Source organism: Gallinula chloropus (genome assembly GCF_964237585.1).
Source record: "Gallinula chloropus genome assembly, chromosome: 5".
In the NCBI taxonomy this organism is placed as follows: domain Eukaryota; kingdom Metazoa; phylum Chordata; class Aves; order Gruiformes; family Rallidae; genus Gallinula; species Gallinula chloropus.
In genome coordinates, this window is record NC_140090.1 from 74,502,198 (window position 1) to 74,515,452 (window position 13,255).

The window sequence follows — 13,255 nt, forward strand, 5'->3', positions numbered from 1 at the left end:
TTACAACATTCATTCTTTTTTCTCAGGGACACTTTGTACCACTTCACTGAGGCTGGTGCATTCCAGCAGAAAACAATTAACAAGGTCAGACTGAAAGTTCAGGAAAGCTGTACTTAGACATTGTTTGCTACTGTAATTTATTATCAGAACAAAAGGAAAGATTTAAAAAAAAAAAAAAGAAAAGAAAAGAAAATATACCACTTAATCTCTCTCTCACAGAATGTAGTGTGTGGGCATTCCCCTTTTTTTGGAAGCTATGATATAACAACATACAGGATCATGACAGCTTCATCACAGAGTTAAGACAAGAAAGGAAGGCAGATTCTGGATTACAGAAATATAAAATGCCTTTTAAAAAAGAACCAGAATTTTCTTAATAAAGCACAGATTTCCTTTATCAAAATATTTCCATGTTCACAAGCTTTGCTATTTTACCTGGTACAACAGTCCCTTTTTAAGTTGCTTGTGTGGTAATAGCTTTGGAAGATGAATGAAGTTTGTGCATACAAAGGTACACAACAGAAACACAAACCGAGACTCCTGTCTTAAAAGCTGTGAAATAGCGACACTGCAGTTGAAGAAATGCCAAGGTGACCTTGTCCTTCTGCTTAACTTTTCCTTTGTTAAGGACCTGAGAAAATACTCCCTTTACCAACTCAGTAACATCAAACTCAGCTGGGTAGCTCTCATTTTCCTGTTGCATTGTAACTTACTTTGCAGGCTGTATCTCTACCATATACATTACACATTATCACTACAAGCCTACCTACCATGTTCTTAGTCTTTCCTGGAAATCCTTTGATGCCCTCTCTCAGAAGCATGACTATGCCAGGCAGATCTCTGATCCAAACCACTCTTTAGACAACTTTTGCCTTGCATGTTGGTGTAGGCTCAGCAACAATGCTCACCTTTTATTTGCTGCTGACAATGCACAGAATTGCATGATCCAGAGTTAGCTTCTGTATCTGTGGAGGAATCATCTTCATCAATGTTAATCTCTTCAGTGATAATGTCTGGGCCCAGTTTTGCCATATAAAGCATACTAATTCTTTTCAAGGTCTTATTTTCTTTGTTCAGCTGAAAGTTGAGAAACACAAACAATAAGAAGCTAGTTAGTCTGTCTTTAAGCTGCTGTGAAAGAAAAAACGTCAACTCTATTTTTTTTCTCCCTTATCATCAAAAGACCCATCAAAGAAAGACAACAAACATTAAAGTAAACGCTCCATTCAACATTAAAATAGCTTGAAGTTAAGAAGCTTCTCCTCTGAGGACGCTTGAATTCAACATGATGCTTCATCCGTGTCCTTCTTTCCTCTCTGGTACTTCTGACTAATAAATACCCTGTGTAGGTTCAAATCAAATCAAATCAACTATCAAGCCTAGTTAATGCTACACACTCTGTGATAGCTTCTTCAGCTCTGTACCCATAAGCGTGCACCAGCATCGACAGGAGCTCTAACTAACTGACCTGAAGAAGAGCTTGTGCTCCTGAAAGCTTGTCTGGTTTTGCCAGCTATATCAATTGGTCAAATAAGAATTCTTACTTCCCCCTTCCACCAATTCTTTATGGGTCAAACCACAAGTCAGAAACCACTCTGGGCTCGATGTTTACACACATGCCTGGTTGGTGGATCACACAGAAGAGATCTTGTAAGACATCACCATGTTGACCAAGGTGCCAGGAAAAATTGAACAGACCCAGCTGCAAATGTTTCATCATTTCTTTCACTGTTCTACATCTATACACCCCATGGCAATGGCTTGCAGCAAGCTCAGCCCAGTCTCAGGGGTGTTCAGGCAAATGTTGGGGTAACTGCCCACCCACCAGCCAACCATTCCTGGCATTCAGGTCTAAGAATGAGGTTTAATTTTCTATTAATACTGTATACATAACATGCCAAAGACAACATGGCTTTCCAAAGTCCGGTATTTACCTTGAAATAAAATGTATACAGAACAGTTTTACCTAGGCAATCACCTTTGATCTCCCCCTTTCCTCAGCCCCCTAACTATGGGAGATGTACTCAAAAACCCCTTCGTCACATTCCCAATGAGCACGTGGGAAGGGTGGCGTAAGGAACCTTATTTTAGTCAGCTCCCAGCAACAAACACAACAGTTCTGGCAAAGCAGCCCCATGGGGTAAGGCTCATCTTTGACCTGCTCCCATACATGCATTACAGCAAAAGTGCAGAGAGGAAGAAAAGTTGCATAAATACGTTCATTTTCTTACTTATATGCTGATTGTCTATCTTATGAATTCTAATATAGTGTCATTATGCAAACAATTAAGTAAATACCTCCAGAAAGTACATTGCTAATGCATCTAAATTAAAGTGATTTCTTGCTGGTGTGATTTTTACCATATCTAAGGATGTACTTTGGGCAGGGGATGGGGAGGGAAAAAAAAAAGAAAAGAAGAAAAAAAAAAGGCAGTCAGCATTGCTAATGAAATTTGGTTCAAAATTGCTGTAATCCATTTTCTGATGAAGTGGCTCAGATGCATTTTACACAACCAAAAATATATAACAGAGAGATAAAAACATTCTTTAATAATAATGCACTTCTGATGAGATGGAATATAGAAAATTACACACTTGCTAAATTCATCAGACTAGACGCAATCAACAGAGCAGCGGAGGTCACCTTTCCCCTGCCCTCGCTTTGCTTTCATAAACAATCACCTGAAATGTAATGCAGTGTTTGACTTTTTCCATTTGATTTAGACACTGAAATGCTCATTATTGTTTTATATCTCACACAGGACAGTTCTAAAACTTGTTTTCCATTTAACCTAAATGCATATAAAAACTAGATATCAAGATGCTGGTCTATGACTTATTGTTCCAAAATAGAAAATAAATTAAAACAGGTTATTTTTTTTTTCTTTAAAGGAAGGAATTATATTTTGCATCTCACATATGGCTTATAGTTTTCACCTCTTCAAAACAATTTCATGCATCCCTAAGATTATACAAAAACCTATATTGGACACATACACAACCTCAAAAATAAAAAAAGAACATTGGGATGAAACAGAATTACCATAATTATTCTCACCTTAGAAGCCAGAGCCTCAGCACTTTCACGGCACGTCTTCTCAATTTCAAGATGGTTCTGGATACAGTTTACTTCCTCAATAACCATGTGAGAAACTAGGGGAAGAGTTTAAAAGTAAGTCAATATTTTCCTGCATTTGACACATGCATCCCATGATCAGAAGTATTACATCTTTTTCTGCTTTCTATCAAATACAGGGAAGTACCTACTTAGATAATCTCCATGGATAGGAACTGTTTTGAGCTTTGCATATCTGGTTCATGGCTTTAAGCAGCTTGTTCAAGTCACATCTGCAGCATCAGAGGGAGAACTGAAGAACTGGGCATAAGCTTATGGAAGCAAAAGACCAGCAGGAACCTCCCTGGCCATAGTTATTCACCATCATTATTTCATCAACACTTGAGGAATTGGAGTTAGACCACTAGGATCGTCCCTCCAGATTACCATCATAATCCTCCTGAAAATTTGGTAAGGGTACCATTTGCAGAAGATTGGAACCTCAATATTTTTGTTTAAACAGCAAGATTAACTCGGGTGTCTTACAAAGATTATTTTCACCTTTTGAGTCTTCAGGTTTTTACGGTATTTTAAGTATCATCACACTTGCTAAGCACACTGAACAAGAGCAGGACAGGTGTGTAGCACAGGCCTGGGGCAAGTTGACTGGGAAAATGGAGAAAGGAGTTAGATGACCAAAGTGTCTGTAGCTCTAGTGCCTCCTACTACACATACTCAACTGAAGCCAAATCATTAGCATAGCACAGTTCCTTCTTGTAGTTCTACCCTATGAGCTTCAATGCTATCTGCAGCAGATGGGATACATCCTGATGGAATCTCAACATTTCACACACTGCCCAATTTGTGACAATCTCAGCTGAATAACCCAAGCTCTGCATTACTACATGGCTGTAACATCTGAACTGCTTCTTATGTGAAGTGTCTCTGTGCCTGAGTACGTCTTAAAATAAGCACTGTGGTCTCACATCCCTCCTCACAGTCCTACACAGATACAGACACCACCACACGCACACGTGGACACAGAGTCTTCTGTGAGACCAGGCCTGAAGGGGAGCTGCCCGACTGCATCTGAAATACATGACTGCGCTACTGTAGCTGTTGCCACAGCTGGAACAGCAAGAGACACATCTGCCCTTTGCACTTACAGGATCCCTGTTACTGCAGTGGGCACACATCACTACACTGCAGACAGGCAATATTCTTAGAGTGACCAAAAAGTTATGGTACAAATTTTAATTTTGTAACATAGGATACAGTTGTGAGTTATAGGACGTTTAAAAGCAAAGACATGCTTTGTCTTGCAATTCCTCCCAACTTCCAGCAGTGCATAGGTACTTAACTAGTGATGAAAGTCATCTTCTAAGCAACAAGCTTCAAAGCTTACAGGGATCTGGAGCAAAGCAGGAAACCCAAGAAGAGTTTTGCATTTCTCAGGCTTACACCCTGGTCATTGATGTAACTGCTCCTTGGTTCCTGGAACCCTTACTCATCTTAAGCAGCAGCTTGGACCTTAATTCTCCAAGTAATTTCATGGTGCAGATTCCTTTTCAGCCCCACGTTGGGATTTCAATGTGCAGAAAGGACTATTTGCATCTGAACAATACACCCAGAACAAGGCTGGAAGAATATATTGTAAATATAGAAGACTTTTTCTAGTATCTCCTTTCATTTTTATGACGATAAGCTTTAAAAAACAGTGGTATGAAATTGTCTGGATAGAAAGTCCTACTTGCCTTTTTCCAAGACTTTTGATTAAATACTGAAGAGATATGCTTAAATCCTCTTTGATATCCAGAAGTCATTTTAATGACTGTAACACAGGACTTCAGGAAAAGCAATTCATCAACAAGTGTTACTTACGCAGCTTTATTGATACTTAGTCAACATTAACTAACATTTTCATTAACCATATAAGGAGCAGGGAATACACTGGAGTTTGCTGTCAAACCAGCAGCTGCTTGCAAGTGAAGTTCTACAAAATACAGCCAAAAAAAGAGCAGGGCAGAGTACTTGGAAAACTTGGTCCAGAAACTATATTCACATTAAGTCTTTTAACAGCAAAGCAACCATACCTCTTTCTTTGGTTGTCTTATTTCCATTTTTTCTGACTTTTGAGAAATTATCTGCTCCAAGGGTGCTGTACCAGCTGCTGTATTTAATTTGAGAGAGGAAAAGCTTCAGGTAGTACATGTCGGTATCTGTTCTGTTTTCATTCAATCCAGGAATTCGGAGCAATGAAATGTTTTGGGCAGGATGGGGGAGCAGTGGTGATACAGAGCTGCTCCCATTTTACAGACAGGAATCTAATGGCCTCAAGCAACACTAAAGTTAGGAAACAAGGATTGGGCTCACATGGCAGAACTAGGGATTACTCTTGGTTCATTTAAACTTAATTAACCTGCAATTATGATTAACTCAGGGGAAAAAAATCTTTCCAAATTAAATACAAAAATATATTATTTCCTAAGTCTGTCCAAAGTTCTTATTATGTCAATATTAAAATTCATAAAGCAGCACTAAGTGGCCTGAAACATCTCTAACCTTGACAGTTTTTTTCAGGGGTAATAATAATCCGCAGCAAATGCAGGCCAACCAAAAACCACTTAACTAATTAGTAGTTGCAGTCACCGAGAAAACATGAATCAACACTGTTATTACAAGTGGCACATTTGAGTGGCATCTAATTATGACTTGATGAGCACGATACTTGCATTATCAACATTACTACTGCATCCCATCAGGGACTAAAAGCCGCTGATGGCATTGACTGCGAGAAACTCCCACTCAATGGTACTGCAGCACCCAACAATCTCCTTGGCAGGGGCACCCTCACTAAATGACATGTTAAGCGTAATTACTGGTAGACATTGTAAATAAACAGGATTGGAAGTGAAAATTGTACCAAGTGCATAAGACACAATCTGACACATTGGAAGTGGCAGCCTTAATTGAGAGTTTCTTTGACTGCTCAAGATCATTTCAACTGCATTTCTCGGAGGACAGTGATTATAACTGTGGAGACAGACGGCATAATGGTATCAGCACTGCTGACAGAGCAGTGAATTAAATTGTATCTGCTGTTGTGTGAAAGCCTTGATGAGAGGTACAGATCCTTAGTGGTCTTATCATTATAACACAATGGTCATGTTGTCATCAACCTTGCTGGCTCCAATTGAAAAGAAATGATTGTGTGTTGAAGCTTTCCCCCCCCACCACCACCTTCTATCTCTTGTGCTCAATAGAACCAATTTTCAGAGAGCTATGAAATCACGCAATAGGGCCTAAAATGCAGCTGCTTGGCATACAAACGGGGCCCCATTAAACTGGAATCACACACAATATGTGTTTATGCCAGGAGAACAAATAGAAGCTGAGTACAGGCCAAGTTTATTCACAGACACAAAGCCGATGTAGCTCTTCATCAATATAATTGCCTTTTATATTGTCGTTTAAATAATGGGCTCTATTATTGCCTTAAAATCCTAATATTCCTGGCATTTTATCACTATGTTTACAAGGTATGTCCTTTAAAAATGTGAAAGGAAGATAAAAGAAACCTATAAAATTTTACAACATCAAATATTACTTCAAATTTTAAGTCTTAACTACTTGACATTTTCTGTCACACTCCAGTATTCCTTGTATCATAACAAAAACAAAACAGGCTGCAATTTTTTCCAGAGGAATTAGACTTCTTAGAGAACATTCTTGCCTCACAGAACAGTTACCTAAGATCATTTAAGGCAGAAGACGATTCCTGTTGATCTTCTTTTCCATAATTGTATCATATGAACAATTATAAAACAGAAGTGAGCAAATTCCTCTATTAACACAGTCACACAAAAGTACAGACCACGTGATTTCCTTCTCCTGAATTAACTTCACCCACATTTCCGATGCTTCGTAGTTCAGTTCACCATACTGGCACAAACCAGACATAACAGACCACAATCCTATTGTAATTGTCTCTTCTAAGGAGCTATTCCACTAGGATACTTCCACTCCCATTAGATGTGCTTTGTTGCTTCCAGACACCACAGAGTTTCAATAGAACCATTACCATAAAAGTGTAAAACTGAGTATCGACATTCTCAGACCCCAGACAGAGCAGAACTTGCTCTCCAAATTATCAAAGAGACAGCAGTTCATCCTACAATCCTTTTTATTGGTTTGTTTATGCTTAATTTTATTCCTTCTTTGTGAAAATTAGCAATAATAATAACGGTGATCTCTGCAATAGGGCCATATACCATTCAGTCCAAATATCTCATTCTAAAAGTCACTTGCAGAATCCAGATGAGATACAGCAGGAGATATGCATCTCTATTTTCAGCATTTTGCACCTTAAGAATGGCTAAAGAATGGCTACCTGTGTCAGAGTCTATAAATATTGTCACAGCAGTTATAGTCCAACAACAGTCCGAGTCTCACAGGATTAACTCCTTAAAAAGAGCTTTGAAGGGGAAACACCAAGTAGCCCTAAATCTCAGCATTCTTAACAGTGCTGTGTACAGTCATGTTCGTAACTCTCTACACCAAAACAATTCCCACAAAACATTATAAGCTTACTTTTCTGAAACTCCTCCAGCTTTTTGACAGCCTCATCTCGTTCCTGTTTGATTTTGTCACACTGCAAGAGAAGAGAAAATTGAAATGAAACACTGATCCCAGTTACTTAATTAGCAGTCAGCACAACACGCAAAATCAACACAGATCAACTGCCGGCACAATAAAGTACCTATCAAAGCATCATTTCTCTTTGTTCTGTCACGTAAGATCAATGGAAACTATGCATAAAAAATTCATTACCCAGAGTATTTCCTATCCAAACTGGCAAGTTGTACTTTATTTTGGTTTCCAATTCAGAGCTACTCTGAAAATATTTTAGAAGAGCCACATTATCCAAAACTAATACATACCAGTCATCCAGACAACAGTAAAAGCAATACTTTTACATTACTTTTTATGCATCAAGAGTATGCTTTACATTTCATTTCTTTAACACAAACAGACTTGGAAGAGCAACCTACATTTATTTACCTACCATATGCAAGGAAAATCTCAAGCTAAATAGGGACATGCTGTTCAGTTTCATATCATCACAAGTGAAGCTTCAGTATTGCAGAGAGGAAGACACTCATACTCTGAGGACTTCTCACTACCCCAGTTTTATTAATTTGGGGGCTAATGCTAATACACAGGGCTCTAATCACTGATCTTATGAAGGAAAAAGAAAGAATAAAGAGACTTCTCTAAGAAAACCCCTTCTATAAGCAAATGAAAGAATTCAAAGAAATGAGTAAACTTCACAAGAGACACAGTCAGTGATTAACCACACTGTGAAAAACACATGACCCAGGGGGAAGTATGACCAGCACACAACGTGTCTTACACGGCATACCAGACATCCTTCCTCACATGCAGCTGCATATGTTCACAGTAATAAATCAACATAAGACCTTCTGGAAGAGAACTATGTGTCTGAGCTCCTTACAGTGTAACTGCAATTACAAGGATATCAGTCACTGGAACAGAACTGGGGGAATAAACCTGAAATGATTTTGCTCGATTTTCAGTTTTTCCACATGAGGACCCACTTTGAGTTAGCTGGGAAAGGAGCCCGCTGTTAAGTAACAAGAAGGGGAAGAGGTCGATTCAAAGGCAGCCAAATTCAAGAGAAAACCCTTCTATCAGCTCCAGAGGACCTTGGATGAGGCCCAAAGAAGGATGCGCTCTTAGGCAGAGGATGCCATTGGTGTCGTCTCAGAGGCAGCTTCCAGGCAGGCTTTGGAAACTGCTGCTGCTAGCTATCTGTGGGAGCAAAAGGAGCTACACTCAACAAGCCATCTCTCTTTCTGTGGCACTGGCGTGATGAAGCAAGTGACAGCAACTGAGTAGGGGGCACAGGTCAGTCACCAGCTGCTAAAAAGGTCTGTGAAACAAGAAGGAGCTACAGAAGAGGCACAACATGCTGAGCAAGCATCGCTGGATGAGGTCTCACTGTATCATCCTGCCCTGTTACAGAGAAGCTGATGAGAGAATCTTGCACAGGAGAGGTGGGGAAGGGAAATCTGTGCATGAATCTTCCTTCTTACTGCCCTCCCTCACTTTCCTCAGCAAAAGTTTGCCTTACCTTACTGGCAGAAGTGCAGTCTAAGAACAGTAAAAGGCGCAGAGTTTCAGATTGTTCCTGCAGAACACAGCTCCACGGCAAAAGGGGGATCACCAAGAGCTGCTGCCTCTTTGTAATTTACAAGAGACACACTGTAACCACATTGGCATACTTCAACCCACGGATTTTTCTGCATGCTGCAAGCTTTCAGCCCACTGCATATGGGGCTGTGCAGTGATGGAGCGCTTCTGCTGCTCAGTTTAAAAACCAGGAAGATTATCGTTTCAAGGATCTCATCCATTGCCTGTGGAAGCCAACAAGACACTTTCCTACTGATAGAAACCTTGATGTAGAGGATGCAGTACACTCCGTATCCCAATGATAGGAAAACTCTGTCTGAAATTCTCCAGCAACATACTGTAAGGTGTAACAGCAGCTTTCCCTGTGCAGCGAAAGGGGAAGTCAAATGACCTATTCCACTTCACCTTGAGAGCTGTTTTCAGAGAGCTCCATTTGGACCAAGGCAAGCTGACTGTTCTCCTGACAGCTACACGTTTCTCTGCGTAACCAGGGTCTGTAGGTTTGGGTCTGCAGAGTAATTTCTGCTCCCAGTTGCAGATATCTGAGCATTTTCCTTTTGCTACTACTGTGCTTCAGAATGAAAGAGCAGGAAGAAAAGGAGAGCAGGAGATTGTTGCCCTTGCTGAAATGATCAATGGCAAGTACTCTGCCTTTTATCTTGCAATCAGACCTGTTCATGCAGAGCTGTTGAAAGTCCTACCAAAAAAACCCTCAATCTCTAATTTAGATAGGAATTAAAGTAGATATTGTCTTTAACTTTGTGCTGTGTCAAACTGGAAAGCTATGCAAACAAAATATTCCTACAAAGTAATTCAATTAAAATCACTGTCATCCCTTAAAATAAACTTCCCTTCAAAACAGGAAAGCTTGTAAGTATCAAAGTTTAGAATTGTTAGCTGCTCTCAAAAAGCTGCACAGAAGCCTTCAAAATTCACAACCACCTTCCTTTTCATAAAAGCAATTGAAGGCATATACAGTAGAATTGTTAATGGACAATATCACCAAACCTAAACATTAGAAGAGAAATAGAATGACATTACTATAGAACCTACTGTTCACCTTTCACATTCAAGCACATGCAGCTGTTGAGGAGAAACAGCTTTCAAGCGTGCACTAAGTGTCCCCTTGTCAGTATGAACAGATAGCTCCGTGCTCAAGAGTACTCTCAAATGGGGGGAAAAAAAAAGTTGCTAACTCTTGGATTGTTGGTCAATTTTCTGGTTTTACCTTTACTTTGGTAAGGCTTCCAGCTCCTCTGCAGAAGAATATGAGCACTTATACCATCTTATTTATTATATTTTTAATCTAAGCACCATTTAATTTATAGCACCATTATGCCAATAAAAAACCCCAAAACTAACAGACAAAAGAATCACAGAATTGCCTAGGTTGGAAAAGACTTGTAATATCAGAGTCCCACTGTTAGCCTAGCACTGCCAAGTCCACCACTAAACCCTGTCCCTAAGCACCAGATCTAGACCTCTTCTAAATACCTCCAGGGATGGTGACTCCACCACTTCCTTGGGCAGCCTGTTCCAGTGCTTGACACTTCCAGCGAAGAAATTTTCCTAATATCCACTCTACACCTCCTCTGGCATAACTTGAGGCCATTTCCTCTTGTTCTATCACTTGTTACTTGGGAGAAGAAACTAACATCCACCTGGCTACAACCTCCCTTCCAGCAGCAGTAGAGAGCGATCAGGTCTCCCCTCATGCTCCTTCTCTCCAGGCTCAACCACTCCAGTTCCCCCAGCCACCCCTCATCAGACTTGTGCTCCAGACCATTCCCCAGTATCGCTGCTCTTCTCCCAGTCCTGAATTAACTATAGGAGTCAATGATAATTTTTTTTGGCCAAAAAAAAAGACTTTACATCTGTATTTTTAGAAAAAAATTCACAGTTCCATTTCCAAAATTCATTTTGTGAATAACTCCTTAAAATCCCTCATCTTTGCAGGATCAAATTCAGGAGCTTTGCTGTTCCCACTGTTTCAGAATTTTGCCTTCTAGCTATACAAGATACGAGGCAACACTTTCACTTCTACCATGGAGAGCTGGTATGCTGACTCCTTACAAGTACATCACATACGTGTCACACACGCTGCATATATAGTGAGGTGAACAGCAGTACATGAACTTGGCCTGGACCTAGCACAGTACCAGGATAGCACCATGCCATCATAAGAACCTGACACGCAACATGATGTTGGGAAGTTGATGCAGACAACAACTGCCTGGAAGCCTGTGGATACAGGTCTCTACACACTTGCTCTGACCAGGATAATGACTCTTTGCTTCTAATTCCAGGGAAGCCTGGGTTTCTTGTCTATTCTCTTCCACAGACTACTTTTTTGCCAACTATTTTGCACATAAGCTCCCACTGACTTCAGTAAAGGGCCTTCAAAGGGCAAAAACAAGAAAGAGATTGTTCAGTCTAGATATTAAGATGCAAGAAGTTCACGTAGTAGCCATATAGTCAATTAAGCCATTGCTAAGCAACACAAGATCCATTCTTTCCCATTTAAACACACTCTGAAATTTATGCAGATTTAATGCTTGTTCTGAAATTGAGTTTGGTACAGTGCTCAAGAGTGTCCTATGGCATTTGCTGTACACAGAAAGAATGAGCATGTCATCAAGGCAGAATCCCTTCTCCATTCCCATTTACCAAGAAAACATAATCCACTCTATACATTTGCTTTAACAGAGCAAAGCCCATGAATGATGTATCAGAGATACAGTATTACACCTACTGTTTTGGAAAGCTGTCTTGTGCTTTTCCTTTTATATTTTTTGCCTACTGGCAGCGTGACAAAACACTGTCAAAACCAGTGTTCAGAGTCATTTCTGTCTGATTAGCAAGTAGTCAAATATTTATTCATGATCTGACTCTGAATACGTCAGAACTGCATATTAAGTTACCTCCATTTGTGTGCAACTGAACGTTAGTTATCTGTTTCTTGGGGACTGCTATGCATGTTCAGTCGGCTACTTCAATTAAAAGGATGACTTGAGACAAGTCATTTGCTAACGACAATTTTGCTCCAGTCTTTGAAAGCATTAAAAATACTACTAAAAAATATACTTGCACTGATTTCATCAGACACCCCACCAGAGGTCTCCAAATTGGCAGTTTAGCATGGCAATGAGGAAGAGACACTGTGGATCAAGGATTTGTATTTTTGCTCCTGGATTTTCACAGTTATTAGCATCCTTTTAAGCAGCAGTGCTTTGTTCAAAGTAACCTGTGCAAAAGGCACTTTCTAATCTTAAAAGAATACGGAACAAAGCACATGAATTTTCAAAAATTAAAATTATATCTTCATTTAGCAGTCTGTTATATACCAATGTCATGTTTTTAAGATAAACTAGGATCATTCTGCCATGACACAGCTCATCTTTCAGAGCCACACAAGTGTACTGGTGACCTAGAAAAAAATTCCACTGAGCGCATCCAAAGCGTTCACAGGCTGACTGCTATCTAACTCCTATGTGTTACTTTCCACAAATAGTCTTCACATCTTTCTCTACAACAATTAGTTCTCTCTTCTCTTCCTCCTATTGATGCAATTCTGTGACCGCAATTGATACAGAGGGAGCCATTTGCTTACACTCATACTGACACAGTGGCAGGAACTGGAACAGAAGGAACCCACAACTTCCCAGACCCACAGGCAGAGACAGTTCACAGAATCACAGAGTTGTAGGGGTTGAAGGGACCTCCAGAGATCGAGTCCAACCCCCCTGCCAAAGCAGGGTCCCTAGGACAGGTCACACAGGTAGGTGTCCAGATGGGTCTTGAATATCTCCAGAGATGGAGACTCCACCACCTCCCTGGGCAGCCTGTCCCAGGGCTCTGTCACCCTCACCATGAAAATGTTCTTCCTCATAGTGGTGTGGAACTTCCTGTGCTCCAACTTGCAGCCATTGCCCCTTGTCCTGTCTCCACAGAGCACTGAAAAGGGGCTGCCCATTTCCCCGTGTCCCA

At 40.3% G+C, this 13,255-nt stretch overlaps 1 protein-coding gene across 1 annotated transcript in view; it reads right to left on the reverse strand.

The window, feature by feature from the left end:
* Window positions 1–13,255, reverse strand: part of SHTN1 (shootin 1) — a 63,663-nt gene that overhangs the window by 38,201 nt on the left and 12,207 nt on the right. Inside the window, exons 3-5 of the mRNA XM_084264692.1 lie at window positions 7,646–7,706; window positions 3,059–3,153; window positions 909–1,077 (exon numbers count right to left, since the gene is read on the reverse strand). Coding sequence (XP_084120818.1) covers window positions 909–1,077; window positions 3,059–3,153; window positions 7,646–7,706 — 325 coding nt within the window. The remainder of the gene's footprint in view (window positions 1–908; window positions 1,078–3,058; window positions 3,154–7,645; window positions 7,707–13,255) is intronic.